General features: G+C 38.8%; 1 protein-coding gene across 1 annotated transcript; it reads right to left on the bottom strand.

The window, feature by feature from the left end:
- Positions 1 to 588: 588 nt before the first annotated feature.
- Positions 589 to 16,108, bottom strand: c4orf45 (chromosome 4 open reading frame 45). The gene is made up of 5 exons (XM_002934741.5): positions 15,898 to 16,108; positions 13,406 to 13,635; positions 6,886 to 6,944; positions 1,818 to 1,970; positions 589 to 693 (listed from the first exon to the last, which is right to left on the bottom strand). Exons 1-5 carry the CDS (start codon positions 15,980 to 15,982, stop codon positions 672 to 674), a joined length of 549 nt encoding a protein of 182 aa, XP_002934787.2. The 5' UTR covers positions 15,983 to 16,108; the 3' UTR covers positions 589 to 671.
- Positions 16,109 to 16,560: the final 452 nt, after the last annotated feature.

The raw sequence follows: 16,560 nt of genomic DNA, 5'->3' as shown, positions 1-16,560 counted from the left end.
AAAATGTATGTAAAATGTACACAGCTAATATAAAGCTTTTCTATTGAACTGCTGTTCCAGTCAGCTGGTATCCAGAGGGGTACATGACTGCTGGCAGTGTCTCCAGATGCTACCACTGTACTGTCCTCTGCTCCCATGAGTTCCCAGTGGGGGCTGCCATGTTGGGGAATGCGCATAATGAGCAAGTGGCCCAACGCATACGTGTGCTGTCTGTCAGTGGGACCTCTGATTTATATGAACTCCCTCCTATGTCTCATGAAGTGACAAAGGACTTGCACATTAGCAAAATTGCATTGTCATAGCATGGTGCTAGGCTTCAATATCTACAGTAAATGTCAGGGGATTACTGAGGTATGGCAATATGTGAGCTACAGAGACTCCTGTGTGAGCCCAGTGCTCATATGTGTATGACTGGCGGGATGGTCGGGCCATAGGGTTTGCTGTATTGTTCCCACTCCCTGGCTTTAGTGTCTGTGGAATGTACTTTCCCTTATCTTCACACACTTTAAAAGAGTATTACCACCTAGAACACCCTGACCTGACCAGCCTTCACCCCTCCCCAACAGATGCAGTAATGACAAGTAGAAATCTAGTTTGTTCCTCCATAATGCTCCTCTTTATCAGTTTCATTCAGAGATCCCATCCATTCAGCAAATCTTGTTTTTTATCACTTATTGCTCTCGATTCATGTTCCTGAAAGTAGACAAAAATAAAGGAGATTGTGATTAATCTACCAACACAGGCATTATTATGCAGGTTACAAATATTTACATGTATCTGGTATGGAACCTGTTATCCCGAACACTGGGATTTTCTGGTATAAGGGGTCTTTCCATAATTTGGATCACAATCCTTTTTCTACCAAATAATAATTCAAACCTTAAACCAAGCAGGACTGATATTGATTAACCTGTGCCTTTTCTCATTTTTTCCAGCTTAAATAGCGGCCCTGTGGCTACACAGCCCCTTATTTATATAAACTATAGTAGTGTTCTTGAAGCAAACACAACTTTTACCAGTGCAGGGCAAACTTATATTTATATTTTGATTTTAAACATTTTAGGGGTTTTTTTTGTTACTGTTCCTTTAAAATAGAGTCTATGGGAGATGGCCTCCCACAGTCCAGAACTTTTCAGATAACGGATTTCCAGATAATGGATCCCATACCTGTAACAGGTAAACAAATGTAAATCTCCATGTATTATTAAGGTCTATTTTCAGCAGTGCAGATTTATGCAATTTGATATTCAGTCCAGATTTTTTTTTTGCCCACCATTTATGATTCTTGCTATCCAAAGTAACCAGATGCAGTTATGCGATTAATGGGGTGACACACAAAGTGGCATAACCAAAAAGAAAGAAGTTTGGCTCCTGCATAAACTAGCCACACATTGTATATTGTGTACCCATTGTATGCGCTTGGGCAGTGAATCTCAGATCCAGTGGTGTTGACGGCAATGATTAGGCATTGATAACCAAGCCCCAGTTCACTTAGGGGGGTATTTATTATGCTGTGTAAAATAAATTCGCTGAAAAAATGGAGTAAAAAGCTGTGTAAAATAAATGGAAAAGATCGCCATCTGAACGCCGGATATTACGCCGTTTGAGCTTTGTTCAAAAGGTATCAGGCAGCTCTGGAGGGAGGTGGGGAATTGCATCTTATGTCAATCCTATAAGTTGGAAACAACTACAGGACCATGTATATAGTTTTTCATGGTCTCCCATGTGGTTTTTACTCCCTAGGGCTTAACCACTGAATGAGCCAAGTCAAGAGACAGTAAGATCTTTCTGTGCATGGCCAGCTTAAACTTGTTTACCTGTAAATTGAAACCTGTCCTGGTATTGGATGTTCTTCAAGTACTGGTGCTCCTTGCCCATTTCTGTTTTCACTGTCACAATTGTCTTCTGTCCATGCCAGTCTAGATCTGGCTCCATATCCCCATTCATCAAGAATATGTGGAGACGGGGTCCTTAAGAAATCAACATGCTGTTAAACACATGATAAAGGCACAAACAAACAACTTTCCTAAAAGTACAACTTGTAATTTGTAACTTAGTTGCTACCTCCCTTTACTTAATAACCTATAAAGGAAGGGTGGAGATTAAGATGGGGGACTCCTTCGTAGCTCCAGTCTAATACACCTCCCAGGACCCCTTGAATAAACAATAAACCCTGTGCATAGGGCAAGCTCCATTAAATGAACTGATTATTTTCCTTTACCTATTGAACCCATTGTTACATTTTTCCTGCAAAACCTTTTGTCAAGTCTGGGTATTATGTAAAAGTGCCTTTTTCTGTACCTTTATTTCTTGGGGATTTAACTGTATTTTCCCTTGGCGTGCTAACCTCTGTCTATCTGTATTTTGCTTGTTTAACAACCTAAACAGACAGCTACACAGAATGAATTCCTTATCCCACCCCCCTCCCGGTATTTATATATTTATACTTTGTACAGTTACAGTGCAGCTTTAATTATAACCTAATCAATCATTGCAAGGGAGTCTAATGACTAGAAATAAGTTCTCAACATTGCCGACAGTCACCCTGAGAAAGAAGTGAGAAGTGACAGGTGTAGGAGAGCACAATAGCTGGTGGGTCCAGGCGAGATGTGCCTAACATCACTGCAAGAGGGCTAAGCAAAATAACATCTCCTAAATATGAGTTCTGTATAATAATAAATAAAATATGAGTTCTGTATAGTAACAACAACCAATACAGCCATACAAACTAAATTCCAAATCAGTAAATACATCCTCCTTCTACATTATATATAATTGGACATTCACTAGAAGTCAGTGTACTGTTTTCATAATTCCTCAAGGGGGCCCTCGTGTGCCGTTAGCCAAGAAACATGCCCTCTCTGCTGTACTATAGAACCAGCCCTTTATTTTCCACTAAAATAAAATACAGTTTCATTATGCTCCACTTTTGCCCTTTAACCTGCCATTATTAATGCTCAGTATTGTTTCTATGAAGTATCATTTCATAGTTAGATTCACTGAATTCATTGTAATTGCAGTTTACTATAGGGATTAATGATTCTGCAAAACGTTGGGGCCCAGAGCTGCCCATGAGGGCTAAGGCTAGTGCCACACGGGGCAGATTCTCAGCCTGCAGATAAACGCAGGCCCAGAATCTGCCCCTACACTTGAAGAATCTGCCCAGGGGCAGGCACAGGCAGTGTATTTCAGCCAGTAACTGCAGTTTTGGCCTTAATACTCTGCATCTGCCTGCCCCTAAACCGAAGCAATGCTTCCAGGTGCAGGCCCAAGGGTAATGCCACACTGGGCTCATTCTCTGAAAGTGCAAAATGCTTGTCAAGTGCCCCTCCACTCTAACAATCTATAAGTTATGCCTGAACCCAGAGCACTGAATCCACCCATGTACAAACACACGCAGTGGATATCTGCCCAAAACCTCACACTCAAGCAGTTTTAGGCAGAAATTCTCTGCGTGTGGCTGCACTCGGGCAAATTGAATGCTTCTGGGGTAAAGATTTTTACAGCATTGGGGCTGATTCTTGACAAGCATTTTTCCACTTGCTGAGAATACGGCCGTGTCTGACATTAGCCTAAAGCTGAATATCTGACTGCTCAAAGCTGTTAAACACATTCTGCCAAATTGACAGGTTATCTGTATTGATAAATGTGTCCATTTATTAACCCTTTCATGGCTCTTCTTTGTAGCAGTAAATGTTTTTAGCCTTCCCCAGTTTGAATTTTAGTAAAGTCTGGCCTAAAATACTGACACTGTGGGTTTCCAGCAGGGGCTGCACACAGAGATAGTTCTTTGTTTTTATGACAAAATAAGCATTTTGTTAATAAATTCCATCTGGGTAGGGCCCATATAGACAAGCTTTATTAAATATAAATATTTTTCTTTCTTCATGTGGTCCCAGTCAAAAAGAATGACACATCATTTTACCTTCCAGACACATCTAGTCGTGCAGAGGTATTTTATTTTTCATAAAAATGACACCTAGTCGTGCAAATTGAACTTTTTATCTTCCTTTCTGGCTTGCCATGTAAGCAGCTCAAGAGAATGAATACAGATACAGAACCTATTGCAGAGACTGGGCAGGAATGTGGAAAGATATTTTTTTAGTCAGTGATGTATGAATGAATGTTACTATCCTTTATTTATAAAGCACCAGCATATCAATAAAACTGAATCTGCACATATCTTATATTTTATCTGTAGTCAGTTGATAAAGCAGATTACAAAGACTCCATAGAATTCTCTAGAAACTTCTCTGGCGACCTTCTGGGTAGCAGGAGGGAAGGAAACCTGGTGTGCAAGATATAAGTCTTTGTGTTCTGTGCTGGGTGACAGTCCTTGGGGTTTCTGCTGATGCTTCTAAATGTGTGACATCTGTATCTGGAGCATGCTTTTAGCTTGGTGATAAAACTACCATCACTTCTTTGTGAGCTGAAAATATTTATGTAAAGGCCTCTGTGGGTTAAAAAGTCAAAAGTAGAGTAAATAGAGTTCTGAATTTTATACTTAGGGACAGAATTAGAAGTGATCATCGCAATTCATTGTGACAAACGTCAAAGACTTTTTCTGAATTGATCAAATTCTATCGATTATTTAGGAAGCAAAGGTTTTACTGTCAATAGGCTTCTGTTTGGGTTTTGGAGTTCTGAGATAATTCATTCCTGATCGCTTAGATGAATAGGATTCTAGCAGGATTCCCATTTTGATCTTTTTTGATGAAGAATCTTTTGATTCTTTTTTCATTTTCCCCCTGATATTTTATTACTTTGCCCACCTGTCCATATAATGCAGCACCTATCTGCACGACTGTTTTATGACAGATTATATAAATCCATGTTTGCATAATAATGTCCTTTTTTGGGCCAGGTAGCACACCATGCATTGTGAACTTTACTTTTACTGGAGTAACGGAGAATAAAATATGTACGTTGGAAGGTTGGTACATTTTTATATAAAAATCTAATTTCTTTGCAGTGGTTAATTCTAGGTAATCACATCTGCAACCTAACTCCAGCCTAGGTCTAGCCGAGTAGCAGGAACTGAATAGAGCTTTGGGGAAAAAGGGAACGTTAGCCATAGCCTCAGTGTACTTGCAAGACTTATAACATGTACAGACCACTGTGACTTAGCATTTTAATGATATGATTAGTCTGTGTGATGCTGCAGGAACACCAATGCCATCTTAAACGAGAGGGATTATGGAGCCTAATTAGGCTAATAGTGGAGGCTTTCACCAGCTTGAACAGGTACAGTCACCAGTTTAACCAGTGCAGCAAACAGCTAAATCATACACCGTACCAATGAAACGTGCAAATTAAGATATCATTAGTGACCAGTTTCTGGCTTAAGTTCTCATAAAGGGGTAGCAGATCACTCCTGAATAACCTTTTTGTCTTTATCTAATAATGGTGCAAGGGAACATAAGGCCATGGCCCCAACCAGGCTGTATGTTGCTGATCATTCTATTCCATTAACTGAACTCAGTGATCATTATGCCTCTTTCTATTTACCTTGAATGGCAGGTTTACTATACTTTTATCAATACAATTAATGAAGCATCCATAATGGAAACACTCAGATATCAGAATTACTTCTACTCAAAAGATGTACATTAGTACAACGGCAGTTCAATTTACACACACAGTGCTTTGTGTTGAATACAGGCATGGTACTGAGTTGCACATCAACACAAGCCCTGTGGTGCGTGTATGTATATATATATATTTATTCTAGAGAATAAATGGGTAATCATTTAAACAAAAGAGCAAGATATATGAATAAAAACTGTATAATGAAAGCAAAGAGGCTGCTACATTACAGATGTCTGACCCAGTAGCTGAAAGGAAAGGGCTGATCATTAGTATGAAAAGGAATGGAAAAGTCCAGGATACTCAGCATAGGAAAGGTACTTTTCTGAATGGCAAACAGGAGACCACTTGCAGCTCATGACATTGCCAAGTGAACAAAAATAGAATCTAAAATATGCAAATATATTTTTATTATGTGAATTAAACGTAAGGATTTATAAATATGTAGAAATCATGACTTCTTGGATCAAACTCATTTGCTTGAAATGATCATCTTGTTGACTTAGATACTTGGATTTGACTCTTTTTGCCAGGAACAACCACATTTCTTGTAAAAACTGAAATTCCACATTTGTTTGCAGCTCATTTGTTACCAGCTATTCCTGCTCAATTCCACCGCTACCTGGAGAAGCATTCTGAGGAAGTACTGTATAATTCATTAGCTAAATTAGCCCTAATTTACTAGAGATAATGCTTTTACATGTACAGGTATGGGATCCGTTATCTGGAAAGCAGTTATCCAGAAAGCTTTGAATTAAGGAAACATAGACTCTAATCAAATAATTCAGATTTGTAAAAATTTTCTTTTTCTCTGTAATAGAAAATTAGTAATGTGTACGTGACCCCAACTAAAATATAATTAATCCTTACTGGAGGTAAAACAATCCTATGAGGTTGAATTAATGTTTAAATAATGTTTAATAAACTTAAGGTATAGAGATCTAAATTCTAGAAAGATCCGTTCTTTTTAAACCCCCGGGTCCCAAGCATTCTGGATAACAGGTGCCTACCTGTATAAAATCCTTACTGTGATTTCTGGGGTTCGTTTTTTAAAGGGCCATATTGGGGGATTTGCAAAATACTTGCATACAAAAAAATCTACCACCTTGTGGTCAATTTAATTATTGATTTATTGACCTTCTGGTAAACGGTTCCTTCCTTGTGGGGAAGCAATGTTGTTCTGGCTGTTGTTCAAGCAAATGATTTTGTGGTTGGTTTGTAGTTTTTACAGTGCAAAATTAAAGGTACTCCTTCACTGTACTCCAGCAACACATACAGACAACATATTGTAGTACTCACCATGGATTCTGATACCTATGAGTTATATTTTCTTCACAAGCTTGGCGGAACTGTCCATGCTGTGCAAGCAGAATAAAGCAAAAATATCCTGTTATTAAAATGTTACATTTTAAATACTTCAATTATCCTGGAACACATATATGCATGTAATTTGTATAAATTTATATTAATAAATGTATTATTTGTCTAAGAAATTAAATTTTCATAAACAGTGTAGATAGATAGATAGATAGATAGATAGATAGATGATAGATAGACTGTAGATAGACTAATAGATAGATACACTGTAGATAGATAGATAGATAGATGATACTGCTTTCTACTTGTTTTGGCATTAAAACAGTATGGCAAATGTACAATCATATTCTTTAACTCTAGTTATCAGCATTTTGCTTTTCTTCTACAATCTAATTACAAATTACAATCTGCCATGGGTTACTAAATCCACACTGGTTACAGTTTTTCCCTGTCACAGTCAAGTCAGTTCTTCAGTTTTGCTGCGGATACGGACCCCTGATAGTTCTGGAATTTCACTGCTAACACAGACCACCATAGGATGCAACACTACTCATGTTATTTAATAAATATATGGCTTGACAGAGACTGTTCTGCTGGCATCTGGTACCTGAACCACTGCACAGAAGCCTAACTATACTGTGCCATCTTTGAATGAGAACCATCAATACCCTTTTCCAAAGGTTTAAATAATAAAGTTAATATTGGGTAATTAAAGGCTCTAAGTTTGCCCAGGAGCAACCAATCAGCAGGTAGAATTTACTGGTCACCTGTTTAAACACAAACATCGTATTGGTTGCTACGGGTTACTGCTACTGGGCAAATTTAGTGCCTTTTATTACATATGGGGGTTAGTATTACATAAGAGGCAGATAAAGATGCAGCACTGCTAGACATGATTCTAATTGGAGAATCTTCATCCTTTGGAAAGATGGGGAGCAAATAAGAACATGTTAACATGTTAAGAAATGGCTTAAGGCTCTTAAACATTTTTTATTTTATTTATATAACACTGATACACTTCCATAGCACTTATAGATCATTCAAATTAGTCCCTGGCCCAGAGGAACGTACAATCTATAACATTTAGGGCTGTGGCACACGCTGACATTAGTCGCCCACAACAAATCTCCCTTGTTGCAGGCGACTAATCTCCCCGATATGACATCCCACTGGCGAGAATGTAAATCGATGGTGGGACGGCATACGAAGCATGGCAATTTGCCGAAATCACCGAAGTTGCCTCGAGAGGAAACTTCAGCAATCGCGGCGCTGTGTATGCCATCCCACCAGCGATTTACATTCTCACCGGTGGGATGTCATATCGGAGAGATTAGTCGCCCCCAACAAGGGAGATTTGTCTCGGGCTACTAATCTCAGTGTGTGCCACAGCCCTTACGCACACTAGGCTCAGTTTAGTCAGAAGCCAATTAACCTGCCTGTATGTATTTGGAGTGTGGGAGGAAACTGGAATGCCTGGGAGAAACAAACACAACTTGGTTCTACTTGCAGTTTAGTGAAAGTCTTTTTTTTTTTTACAATATTCATCTAAGAAACCATCAACAGCTGTATAGGGAAGCGTTTATGGCCCCTGTATGTAGCTAGGCAAAATACTGTGCTACTTTGGTAGGACCTCTGTTTTGCAATTTGATATAAATGTTCTAATTTTTTTCAAAAGTATGTCATAAAGACAGCATATCTTTTATGTAAGGTGTTATATAATTAAAATAATATTATCATATAATTTCTTTATTAGTACTATTCCATGGAGTCAAGGGCACCAATATGTGTCAACTAAAATGCAATAAACAAAATAATAATTACAGAACACAGTTTCATTGATACTTTTCATTTAGATACCAGAACATACTGATCCTTATTTTAAAAACACTAGGCAAATTTGCTCCTGGGCATTAACTCTTAACAATCAGTTAGTAATTAACATTTCAGCCAACTGCAGGTAAAACAATGAAAGCAAACATCTGATTGGTTGCCATGGGTTACTGCCCAAAAGCAAAATTGCTCAGTGTTTATGTGACCCCAACTGGAGAGGTTACAAAGCACCTTATATTATAGAACACAGCATTAGGAAGGGAGCCCTGTGTGTTATTTTTATGAAAATTAATTTAATATACATCCAAGAACACTTGCATTTTAATCTGTAATTTTCTATGATGATGTGAAAAGACACGCTGTGCATTAAGTGAGACTGACACCTTATGCTTTGCTGGTCGGAGATTGCTCCATAGTGGGTGAAACAGAACTCTCCAGTCTGTAAGAGTGAAGAGATTGATCTCCTCATGACTTTTATGCTGCCCTAATGATCTACTGCATTTCATTAGATTCTACTCTTCCCTGCTGCCTAAGTATTTGGCAGGTCACTGACCAATGTGGGACAGAAGGTCTTGGATCCCTGGAGGTGCAATTTTGTGCATGAAAAGCTCATTATTGGCATGTGTTTATTGAAGGCAGTTACAGGAGTCAGTCTTGCAGGAGACATCAGCCTAGTACTTCAGCTGCAGAACATTCACTTTCCATCTCATTAGGAATTTTCTTGCTGTTCATTGCCCCTCTTTAATTCTCATTAATCAGCGCTATTAATGCCTTGATAACATTCAGAATCATTAACCCCTCTAGGGCACATTCTGTCTCTCTTACCTACGTGTTTCATTGTGGTTTTATAGCATGTTGTTATTACTCATCTTAAATTAGGTTTTGGGAGCTTTCAGCAATCACATTTCATAATCACAATTATTTAATGTACTAATCAGCAGTAATGTAGTAGCAGTATGTTGTCCTGAAGACGCATATCATAGGTATCATAGTGCTTGTTTGGAGCCACTAACCTGCCACTCTATGCAACTTACCTGGGAGACAATGCATTTAGGATCACAGAAATGCAAAATGAATGCAGGAAATAAGCTAATAGATGATTCCACGTAATCAAATCTGGTACTGATGTTTAAATGAACATTATGAAAATTCCTGACCATCTGCAGGTAATAAGTGTCTATAAGCATCCTATCCTCTGTTAGTGCCCAATAAGGGAAGGTGAAAAATATTTAGTGCCAGAAATCCTATTTGTTTTCTTCTATCACAGTGGAGCAGCATAATAATTTGTTTATGCATGAAAAGTGGAGAAGAAAAAACATATATTTGGTCTTCCTTTACCTTTCCTTTTCTTCCCAAGCAATAACTAGCCATTTAGATAATGATGGCTATGGCCATTGATTATGCCTTATTGCCTGTAGTGCATACAGATGGGGAAACAAAAGAATGTGCCTGCATCTTTTAGGCTGGTGGCACACGGGGGGATTTGTCGACTGCGGTTAAATTTCAGCTACCATAGGTGACAAGGAAACTTCTAGCAACTTCAGAAAAAAAAGGCCCTGTGTATGCCTTTCCACCAGCAATTCACATTATTGCTGGTAGGAAGGCATTCAGGACGTATTGTTATTGCTGGTGGGAAGGCATTCAGGGGAGATTTGTAATTGCTGGTGGGAAGGCATTCAAGGGAGATTTGTTATTGCTGGTGGGAAGGTATTCATGGGCGGCTTTTTATTGCTGGTGGGAAGGCATCCAGGGGTGGCTTGTTATTGCTGGTGGGAAGGCATTCAGGGAAGATTTGTCCTGCGGTAGCCAAGATTTAACAACGTGAAAGTTCCTGCAGGAGGAAACTTAGGGCAACTTTGAAAAAACAAAGCGACGCATATGCCTACCCACCAGAAAATCACTTTATTCTTGGTGGAAAAGCATTTCGGGAAGATTAGTCGTCCGCAGTAGCTGAGATTTAACCACGTACAACTAATCTCCTCATGGGCCATCAGCCAAATGGTAGACAGGTTGTTTTCTTTGTTGATCTTTGCCTTTCACTTTTTAAATGTGTATGCAGTGACAGGCCCATGATCAGTGTATTAGTACACACACAGCGGATTTTGATTTCGGAGTGCTAAAGAATCCATTTTTGCCTCACAATCTATTCTGTTTCTTTAATTGGAAATATACATCAGCGGAGAAGACAATTTGTCTGCCATTAGTCTAAATAGATTTTTTTTCAACACTATTCAAAAATGGACTTTAATTTGTATCAAAGCCATCGATCCCTTTTAAATATTTAGTTAAATATTGGTTCATTTTTTTTTATACAAAAGAATACAATTTCTTGCCAGTGATAAGTTCACTATAGACACTAAAGGACAGAGAACTTAATTCCAAGTTAAAACAAGTATACCACGGTTGACAAATGTCCATCTTGTCTAGTTTTATCACGCTCTGTGACAGAGGAGACAGTCTCCTTGAATGATTAATAAGTCATTCCATTTGTTTAGTGGTTCAGAGATAAAACCCCTTGACATGACTGTACTTGTCTGGTTAAACATTTAAAAAATAATTTATCAAATTTATTAAGATGTACAACATTCCTCAGATTGCTAAAATGAGAAGTTTGGACCTGCATATATATTGGTGGTTCAGTACAATTGCAGTGTTTTGTTTTTTTATTATACTTTACATCAGTGGCACAACAAGTTGGTACCAGGCCCTCAGAGGGGCCCAGTGCACAGCCACCCAGTGCTTCATCAGGCCCGCCCACTGCTGCTGCTTGCTTTTATGTATAAATGAGGCACCTGCCTAATCCAAGTATAGGATACCAATGTGCCCTCAGAAAATTATGCAGCAAACAAACAGATTTGTTTCACTAGGGAGTACCTAGAGGTGTCAGACTGCTAGGATTTCTGTTATTTCAGACTACTAGGATTTATTTTTTCTTAATTGAGAGAATATACTTTATTATATATAAATTATATATAAAAAAAACAAGACAATACAAGAATCTTTGTGTTGCAATGCATTTACAACGACCTAGAACTAAATAAAATGGGGGAGTAGCTGGGGGGTAGGGAAGTTTGTTTGCCTGCAGATTTATCTTCAGATGAAAGCACACAAGGGCAGGATGCGGGGAAGGAGAGGAGTTTTAGGGCTCTGGCACACGGGGAGATTAGTCGCCCGCGGCAAAACTCCCTGTTCGCGGGCGACTAATCTCCCCGAGTTACCTACCCCTGCCATCCCACCGGCGAACATGTAAGTCGCCGGCGGGATGGCAGGGGTAGGCAACTCGGGGAGATACTTCATAAAGCAGTGCGTAGGCCTTTCCACCAACAATCCAAATCTCTCCATGGGACATCAGCGTTAAGGTGGCCATACACGGGCCAATTCTAAACAGATATCACACATAGATAGGATTTATGGTACTTGGTCACTTATTCATCCTGCTATTAGACTTGCAACACAGTACAATACTAATGAAGTCTGACTGCCTTATCAAAGATGCACTATGTCAAGATGTAATTTTACTACATCCTTGTGAACATGTAAATTTTCAGATGATGGTAAACAAAACCTACTGCTATTAGGTTGCTATTAGTTGCAGGTAGTGCTTAGTTAAATGGTTTCTTTGATCTAGACAGAAATTTAGATCATAGATTTCACTATAACAATATTTTCACATAACAAAAATATGAGCATGGCTGTACAATTTAACCTGGTTAAACCCATTTCTTTGTAACCTGATCAGTTGTCCAATGCCTCAGACACACAGGCCATTATCAGTTACTAAAATTTAACATGGTTTATCTCAAGAATATGCCACTGACGTCTATGGGAAAATCTCCAGTTGCAGAGACTACAGAAACTCCCTTACCAAATCCCACACAGGAGAAACTCTTTTGCCTGTGACTTTCTAGTATTTAAATGCCAGGAGGAAAAGCATTTCCTCAGATACAGATGCAAATATCTTCTCATTAGAGAAGTAGGGAACCCTCAGGCACACAAATAGTGTTTGCATACCTCAGTTTCTGTTCCATACTAACTAGCCGTCCTGAAATTGCTAGGAAAGCATGGTATGTATGGTTTGGGGATTGGATTGTGTGAGTAGCTGGACATAATAGGATATGGTCAGGATGAATTAGGGGACATGGTTTATATGGATCTGGATTTCGAGTTTAGTAATATATAATCTACTGCCTGCAAATAACCTCAACACTCCAGTCTATTAGCAGCTGGTAAATACATTAATCTTTCTACTCTACTAAACTTTTCTGATTTCCCTGGCCTATACACTAGCCAGTAGTATCTGCCACCTTGACCAGTCCCAACCAAACAGCTTGCACAATGAATAAACTATTATTGGATCAGGGATCTGCTAAATAATCCTGTTAGATGTGGTCCTCATCTGATGGGTTTGCTTAGGCCCTAATGCTAACCAGTTACTTGCCCAATGTCCCATCAGCACAATTTGCTGTTGTGTAAAGCAGCTTGGAAGAATAATAAAATCATTTCACTTTATACTTAGGAAAGACATTTTTTTCAAATGTTTGGAGGTATACATTAATTTTTTTTATTTAAAATTATAATTCATTCTGCACTTCTAGTGAGTGATTGAATGTCATGCCAATCATTGCTCCTTATTACTTTGTGCAGCATGCCTTACAAAAGCACTGGTAATTACCTTGATGTGATTGTTATTGAGAAGTCCCCTTCTATTGAGGTAGCTGAAATCTGACACTCCCCAGCCTATACCTCCAACGTATGACTCCTTGGGTAGAGGTGAAGGGGTACCGGGGGCGGCGCGGCACAGGTAACTCACATCACCTGTGCTCTCTCTAGGCGGCATCACTTCTCCGATGTAACTGGTAAAGTCAGGCAGTTTTGTTCTATAATCCCGTATGTAGTCTGGACCTTTGCAAAAAGTGAGTTGCCAATGAATGTCAATGAAATTAAATTTGCATAGAAAATGTCCTTATATATTGCTTTCACTGTGAAAGACTTTCTCAGTAAATGCCATGTGAAATACATTTTTGTAGCATATGCATTACTATGGTTGTCAATCTCTACCTTTCCCAACAGGGGTCCCTAGAACATTCATTATTAATCTTAAGTCTCTAGTCAGGGAACAATATCTCAGTACCTTTGTCTGATGGTCATCTGAGCAGTTCCTATTACATATCTATGACCTTAACCTGTTAACTACTACTTCTACCTACCAGACTGCTTCAAAGCAGATGTCAGCCGTAAAATAGGTGGCCCAGTGAGAGTCCTGCTTACCAAGACATTATATACGCCCGGACTGGCAATCTGTGAATTCTGCCAAATGCCAGAGGGGCTGCTGTAACATGGCAGAGGCAGTCACTATTTAGTGGGCTGCTTGGGGTACTGTTTGGGCCTCTGTGTATGGAAAATGCTAGGGTCTAATTTGAATCCCAGTCCAGGGCTTGGTGTCATAAGCCATCTTGCTGAACAATCAGTATAACAGGACATTTATTGAGAGGGGCTGCAGTTTTTCCTCACCTCCTAATATACTGATGCACACTGCACAGACTGACATTGGGCATAGGCAGATGCAATTTTCAAACATTGGCAAACCAACAACATCCGTCATGCAAAGATATTGGTTAGAAATGTCTGCCTAACACACACTAACCAAAGAATTTGGTTCTGTGGCTGACCATAAACACCAAAGCAACATCATATAATAAACATTCTTCCCAAATTATGTTAGTTGCATACACTTGTTACAGTTACTTTTAGTGCAAATGACTAGTGATGAGTGAATCTGTCCTGATTTGATTTGCCGAATCAGCAAAACTGCCGAAAAATTTGCAAAACGACGAAAAACTTCAGAAGAGCAAAGTAAATAGGTCAATAGGTGACAAGTTGCCTGAGCGACAATTTTTTTACTCCAAATGCATTAAAGTCATTGTGTGTTTTTTTGTCTCAGTGACATTTTTCTCGTGGTGATTTTTTTGTGGCAAATGTTTGCCACAGTTTGGCGAAAAAATTGTCCTATGTCAAAATTCCACTATCATTACTACAAATGACTTATGGGTTAAGTGCATCAACCAAGATACCATGAAACATCGGCTGTCTGGTAGAAACTTTTTCATCAATCGTAGTTGAAAGAAATACTTGTGCTCTTTGTTTTTCCATTTGCACAGACTTACAATAAATAATCAGAGCAAACATTTAATTCTTAAGCAAAATTTGTTTTAGTTGTTGCTATTTACTAATCTTAGTTCCCTTTATTAGATTATTTGCTGTATAAAAAAAACACTTTTTCAGTATCTTGTTTGACTACATTTATTCTGATAATGGCTGTTGCTTAGCTATTAGCCTTTTTATAAATTATGACCACAGCTACTGAAAAGCAGCAAATGGCATTGTATTAATGCATCTTAGCACACACCAGTATCAGTGCAGGAGGTGTGACTGCAGAGCCAAACAAATGGTCACTGCATCAGGTTCAACTGTTGCAAAACAGTACTAGTAACATAGGTTAATCATACCCTATACCAGGGCCCCCCAAACTTTTATACCCATGAGCAACATTCAAATGTAAAAAAAAGTTCCAAATAAGAGCAGTAATTGGCTATTTGGTAACCCTTTGTTGACTGGCAGCCTACAGGAGGTTCTGTCACTCAGTACACCTGTTTTTTTATGCAACCAAAACTTGCTCCAAGCCAACAATTCAAAAATAAGCTTTAAGTCCCATGGGAGCAACATGGAATTAAAATAGTGTATCAAAGAGCAGATTTTGAGGAGGGGTTTTATTTTGTCTAATGGCCTATGAGAGCAGGGATTGGGACAGGTAAATGATAGTGCTTAGCTATGCTACAATACCACCCCATAGAGTAGAGAGTTAAAAGCAGCTCAATGTATTTTGAGTGATTAAAACTGAGGAAAAATGGACTTACTTTATGGTCATGATGTGCTGTACTATGTATTCTCTTCATATTAGCTAGCTACATAAGGGCAACACTGAGCAACTGACTTAGTAAATATTTCTCTTTTATTATTCTTGTTAGTGGTGATGCTGTGGAAATGAAATTGACAAAATATATATTTTATGAAACCAAAATCTTCAGATAAAGCCAAAAAATTATATTTGATTGGAATTTATCGGTTTATATCAGTTTTTCCAGAGCCCCGCTGCCCACTCATTACCTGTGTATAGCATCCTCTGGCCTGAGCCATCCTGCTGGCTGGGGGAGGAAGAGACATACAGCCTCCCGCGCTGGGTTTGAGACATGCTGTGGCACGGGGCAGTCAGATGCTATGGGAAGCTTAGCAATTGTGCATGAATGAATGAGTGTGGATCCTGCTGTCACCAGCAGCCGAGCACAGCGCTCTGTAACATGAACCTACCCTGCCTGTAACCTGACCAAACAATGTTCCCTTAGCAACAGTATCACCCTAGCAACTAGAAGGCTCACTTACTGTTGGTAGATATTGTAACTTTGAAATAAATACTAGCAATATCATAATAAAAATTGTCAAGTTGAAAAACCCCCCCAAAAAACTAGCAATATGGAGTTATTATAATATATAAGTTAAATGAGGCAAAATGGAAATATTATTGCAGTATTCATTATAGAATTGTAACCGGGGAAGTGTTTAATAATTAGCTGCAGAGATATTACATATTTGCACCAAAATAGCACACTTTTTATTGAAAAACTTTAAAAAATAGTTTTAATAGGATTACTGGAGTCCATCCTAGATATCAGTGCATGCTGACAAATTACAGCTTACTGAGTTGCAGTAATGCTATTTCTGGTTTCATTTACAACTGCAAGTACAGTGTGCAAATTGCAATTTCAAGTCGCC

Source organism: Xenopus tropicalis, chromosome 1 (genome assembly GCF_000004195.4).
Source record: "Xenopus tropicalis strain Nigerian chromosome 1, UCB_Xtro_10.0, whole genome shotgun sequence".
NCBI lineage: Eukaryota > Metazoa > Chordata > Amphibia > Anura > Pipidae > Xenopus > Xenopus tropicalis.
Note: the sequence above shows the minus strand (reverse complement) of the source record. Positions and strands in the feature narration are given on the sequence as shown.

Coding starts and splice junctions, on each gene's coding strand:
- c4orf45 (XM_002934741.5), bottom strand. CDS start 15,982: ATGTCTCAAACCCAGCGCGGGAGGCTGTATGTCTCTTCCTCCCCCAGC. Junction 13,636..15,897: donor CCAGAGGATGCTATACACAG/GTAATGAGTGGG, acceptor CTTTTTGCAAAG/GTCCAGACTACATACGGGAT. Junction 1,971..6,885: donor CATAGGTATCAGAATCCATG/GTGAGTACTACA, acceptor TGATTTCTTAAG/GACCCCGTCTCCACATATTC.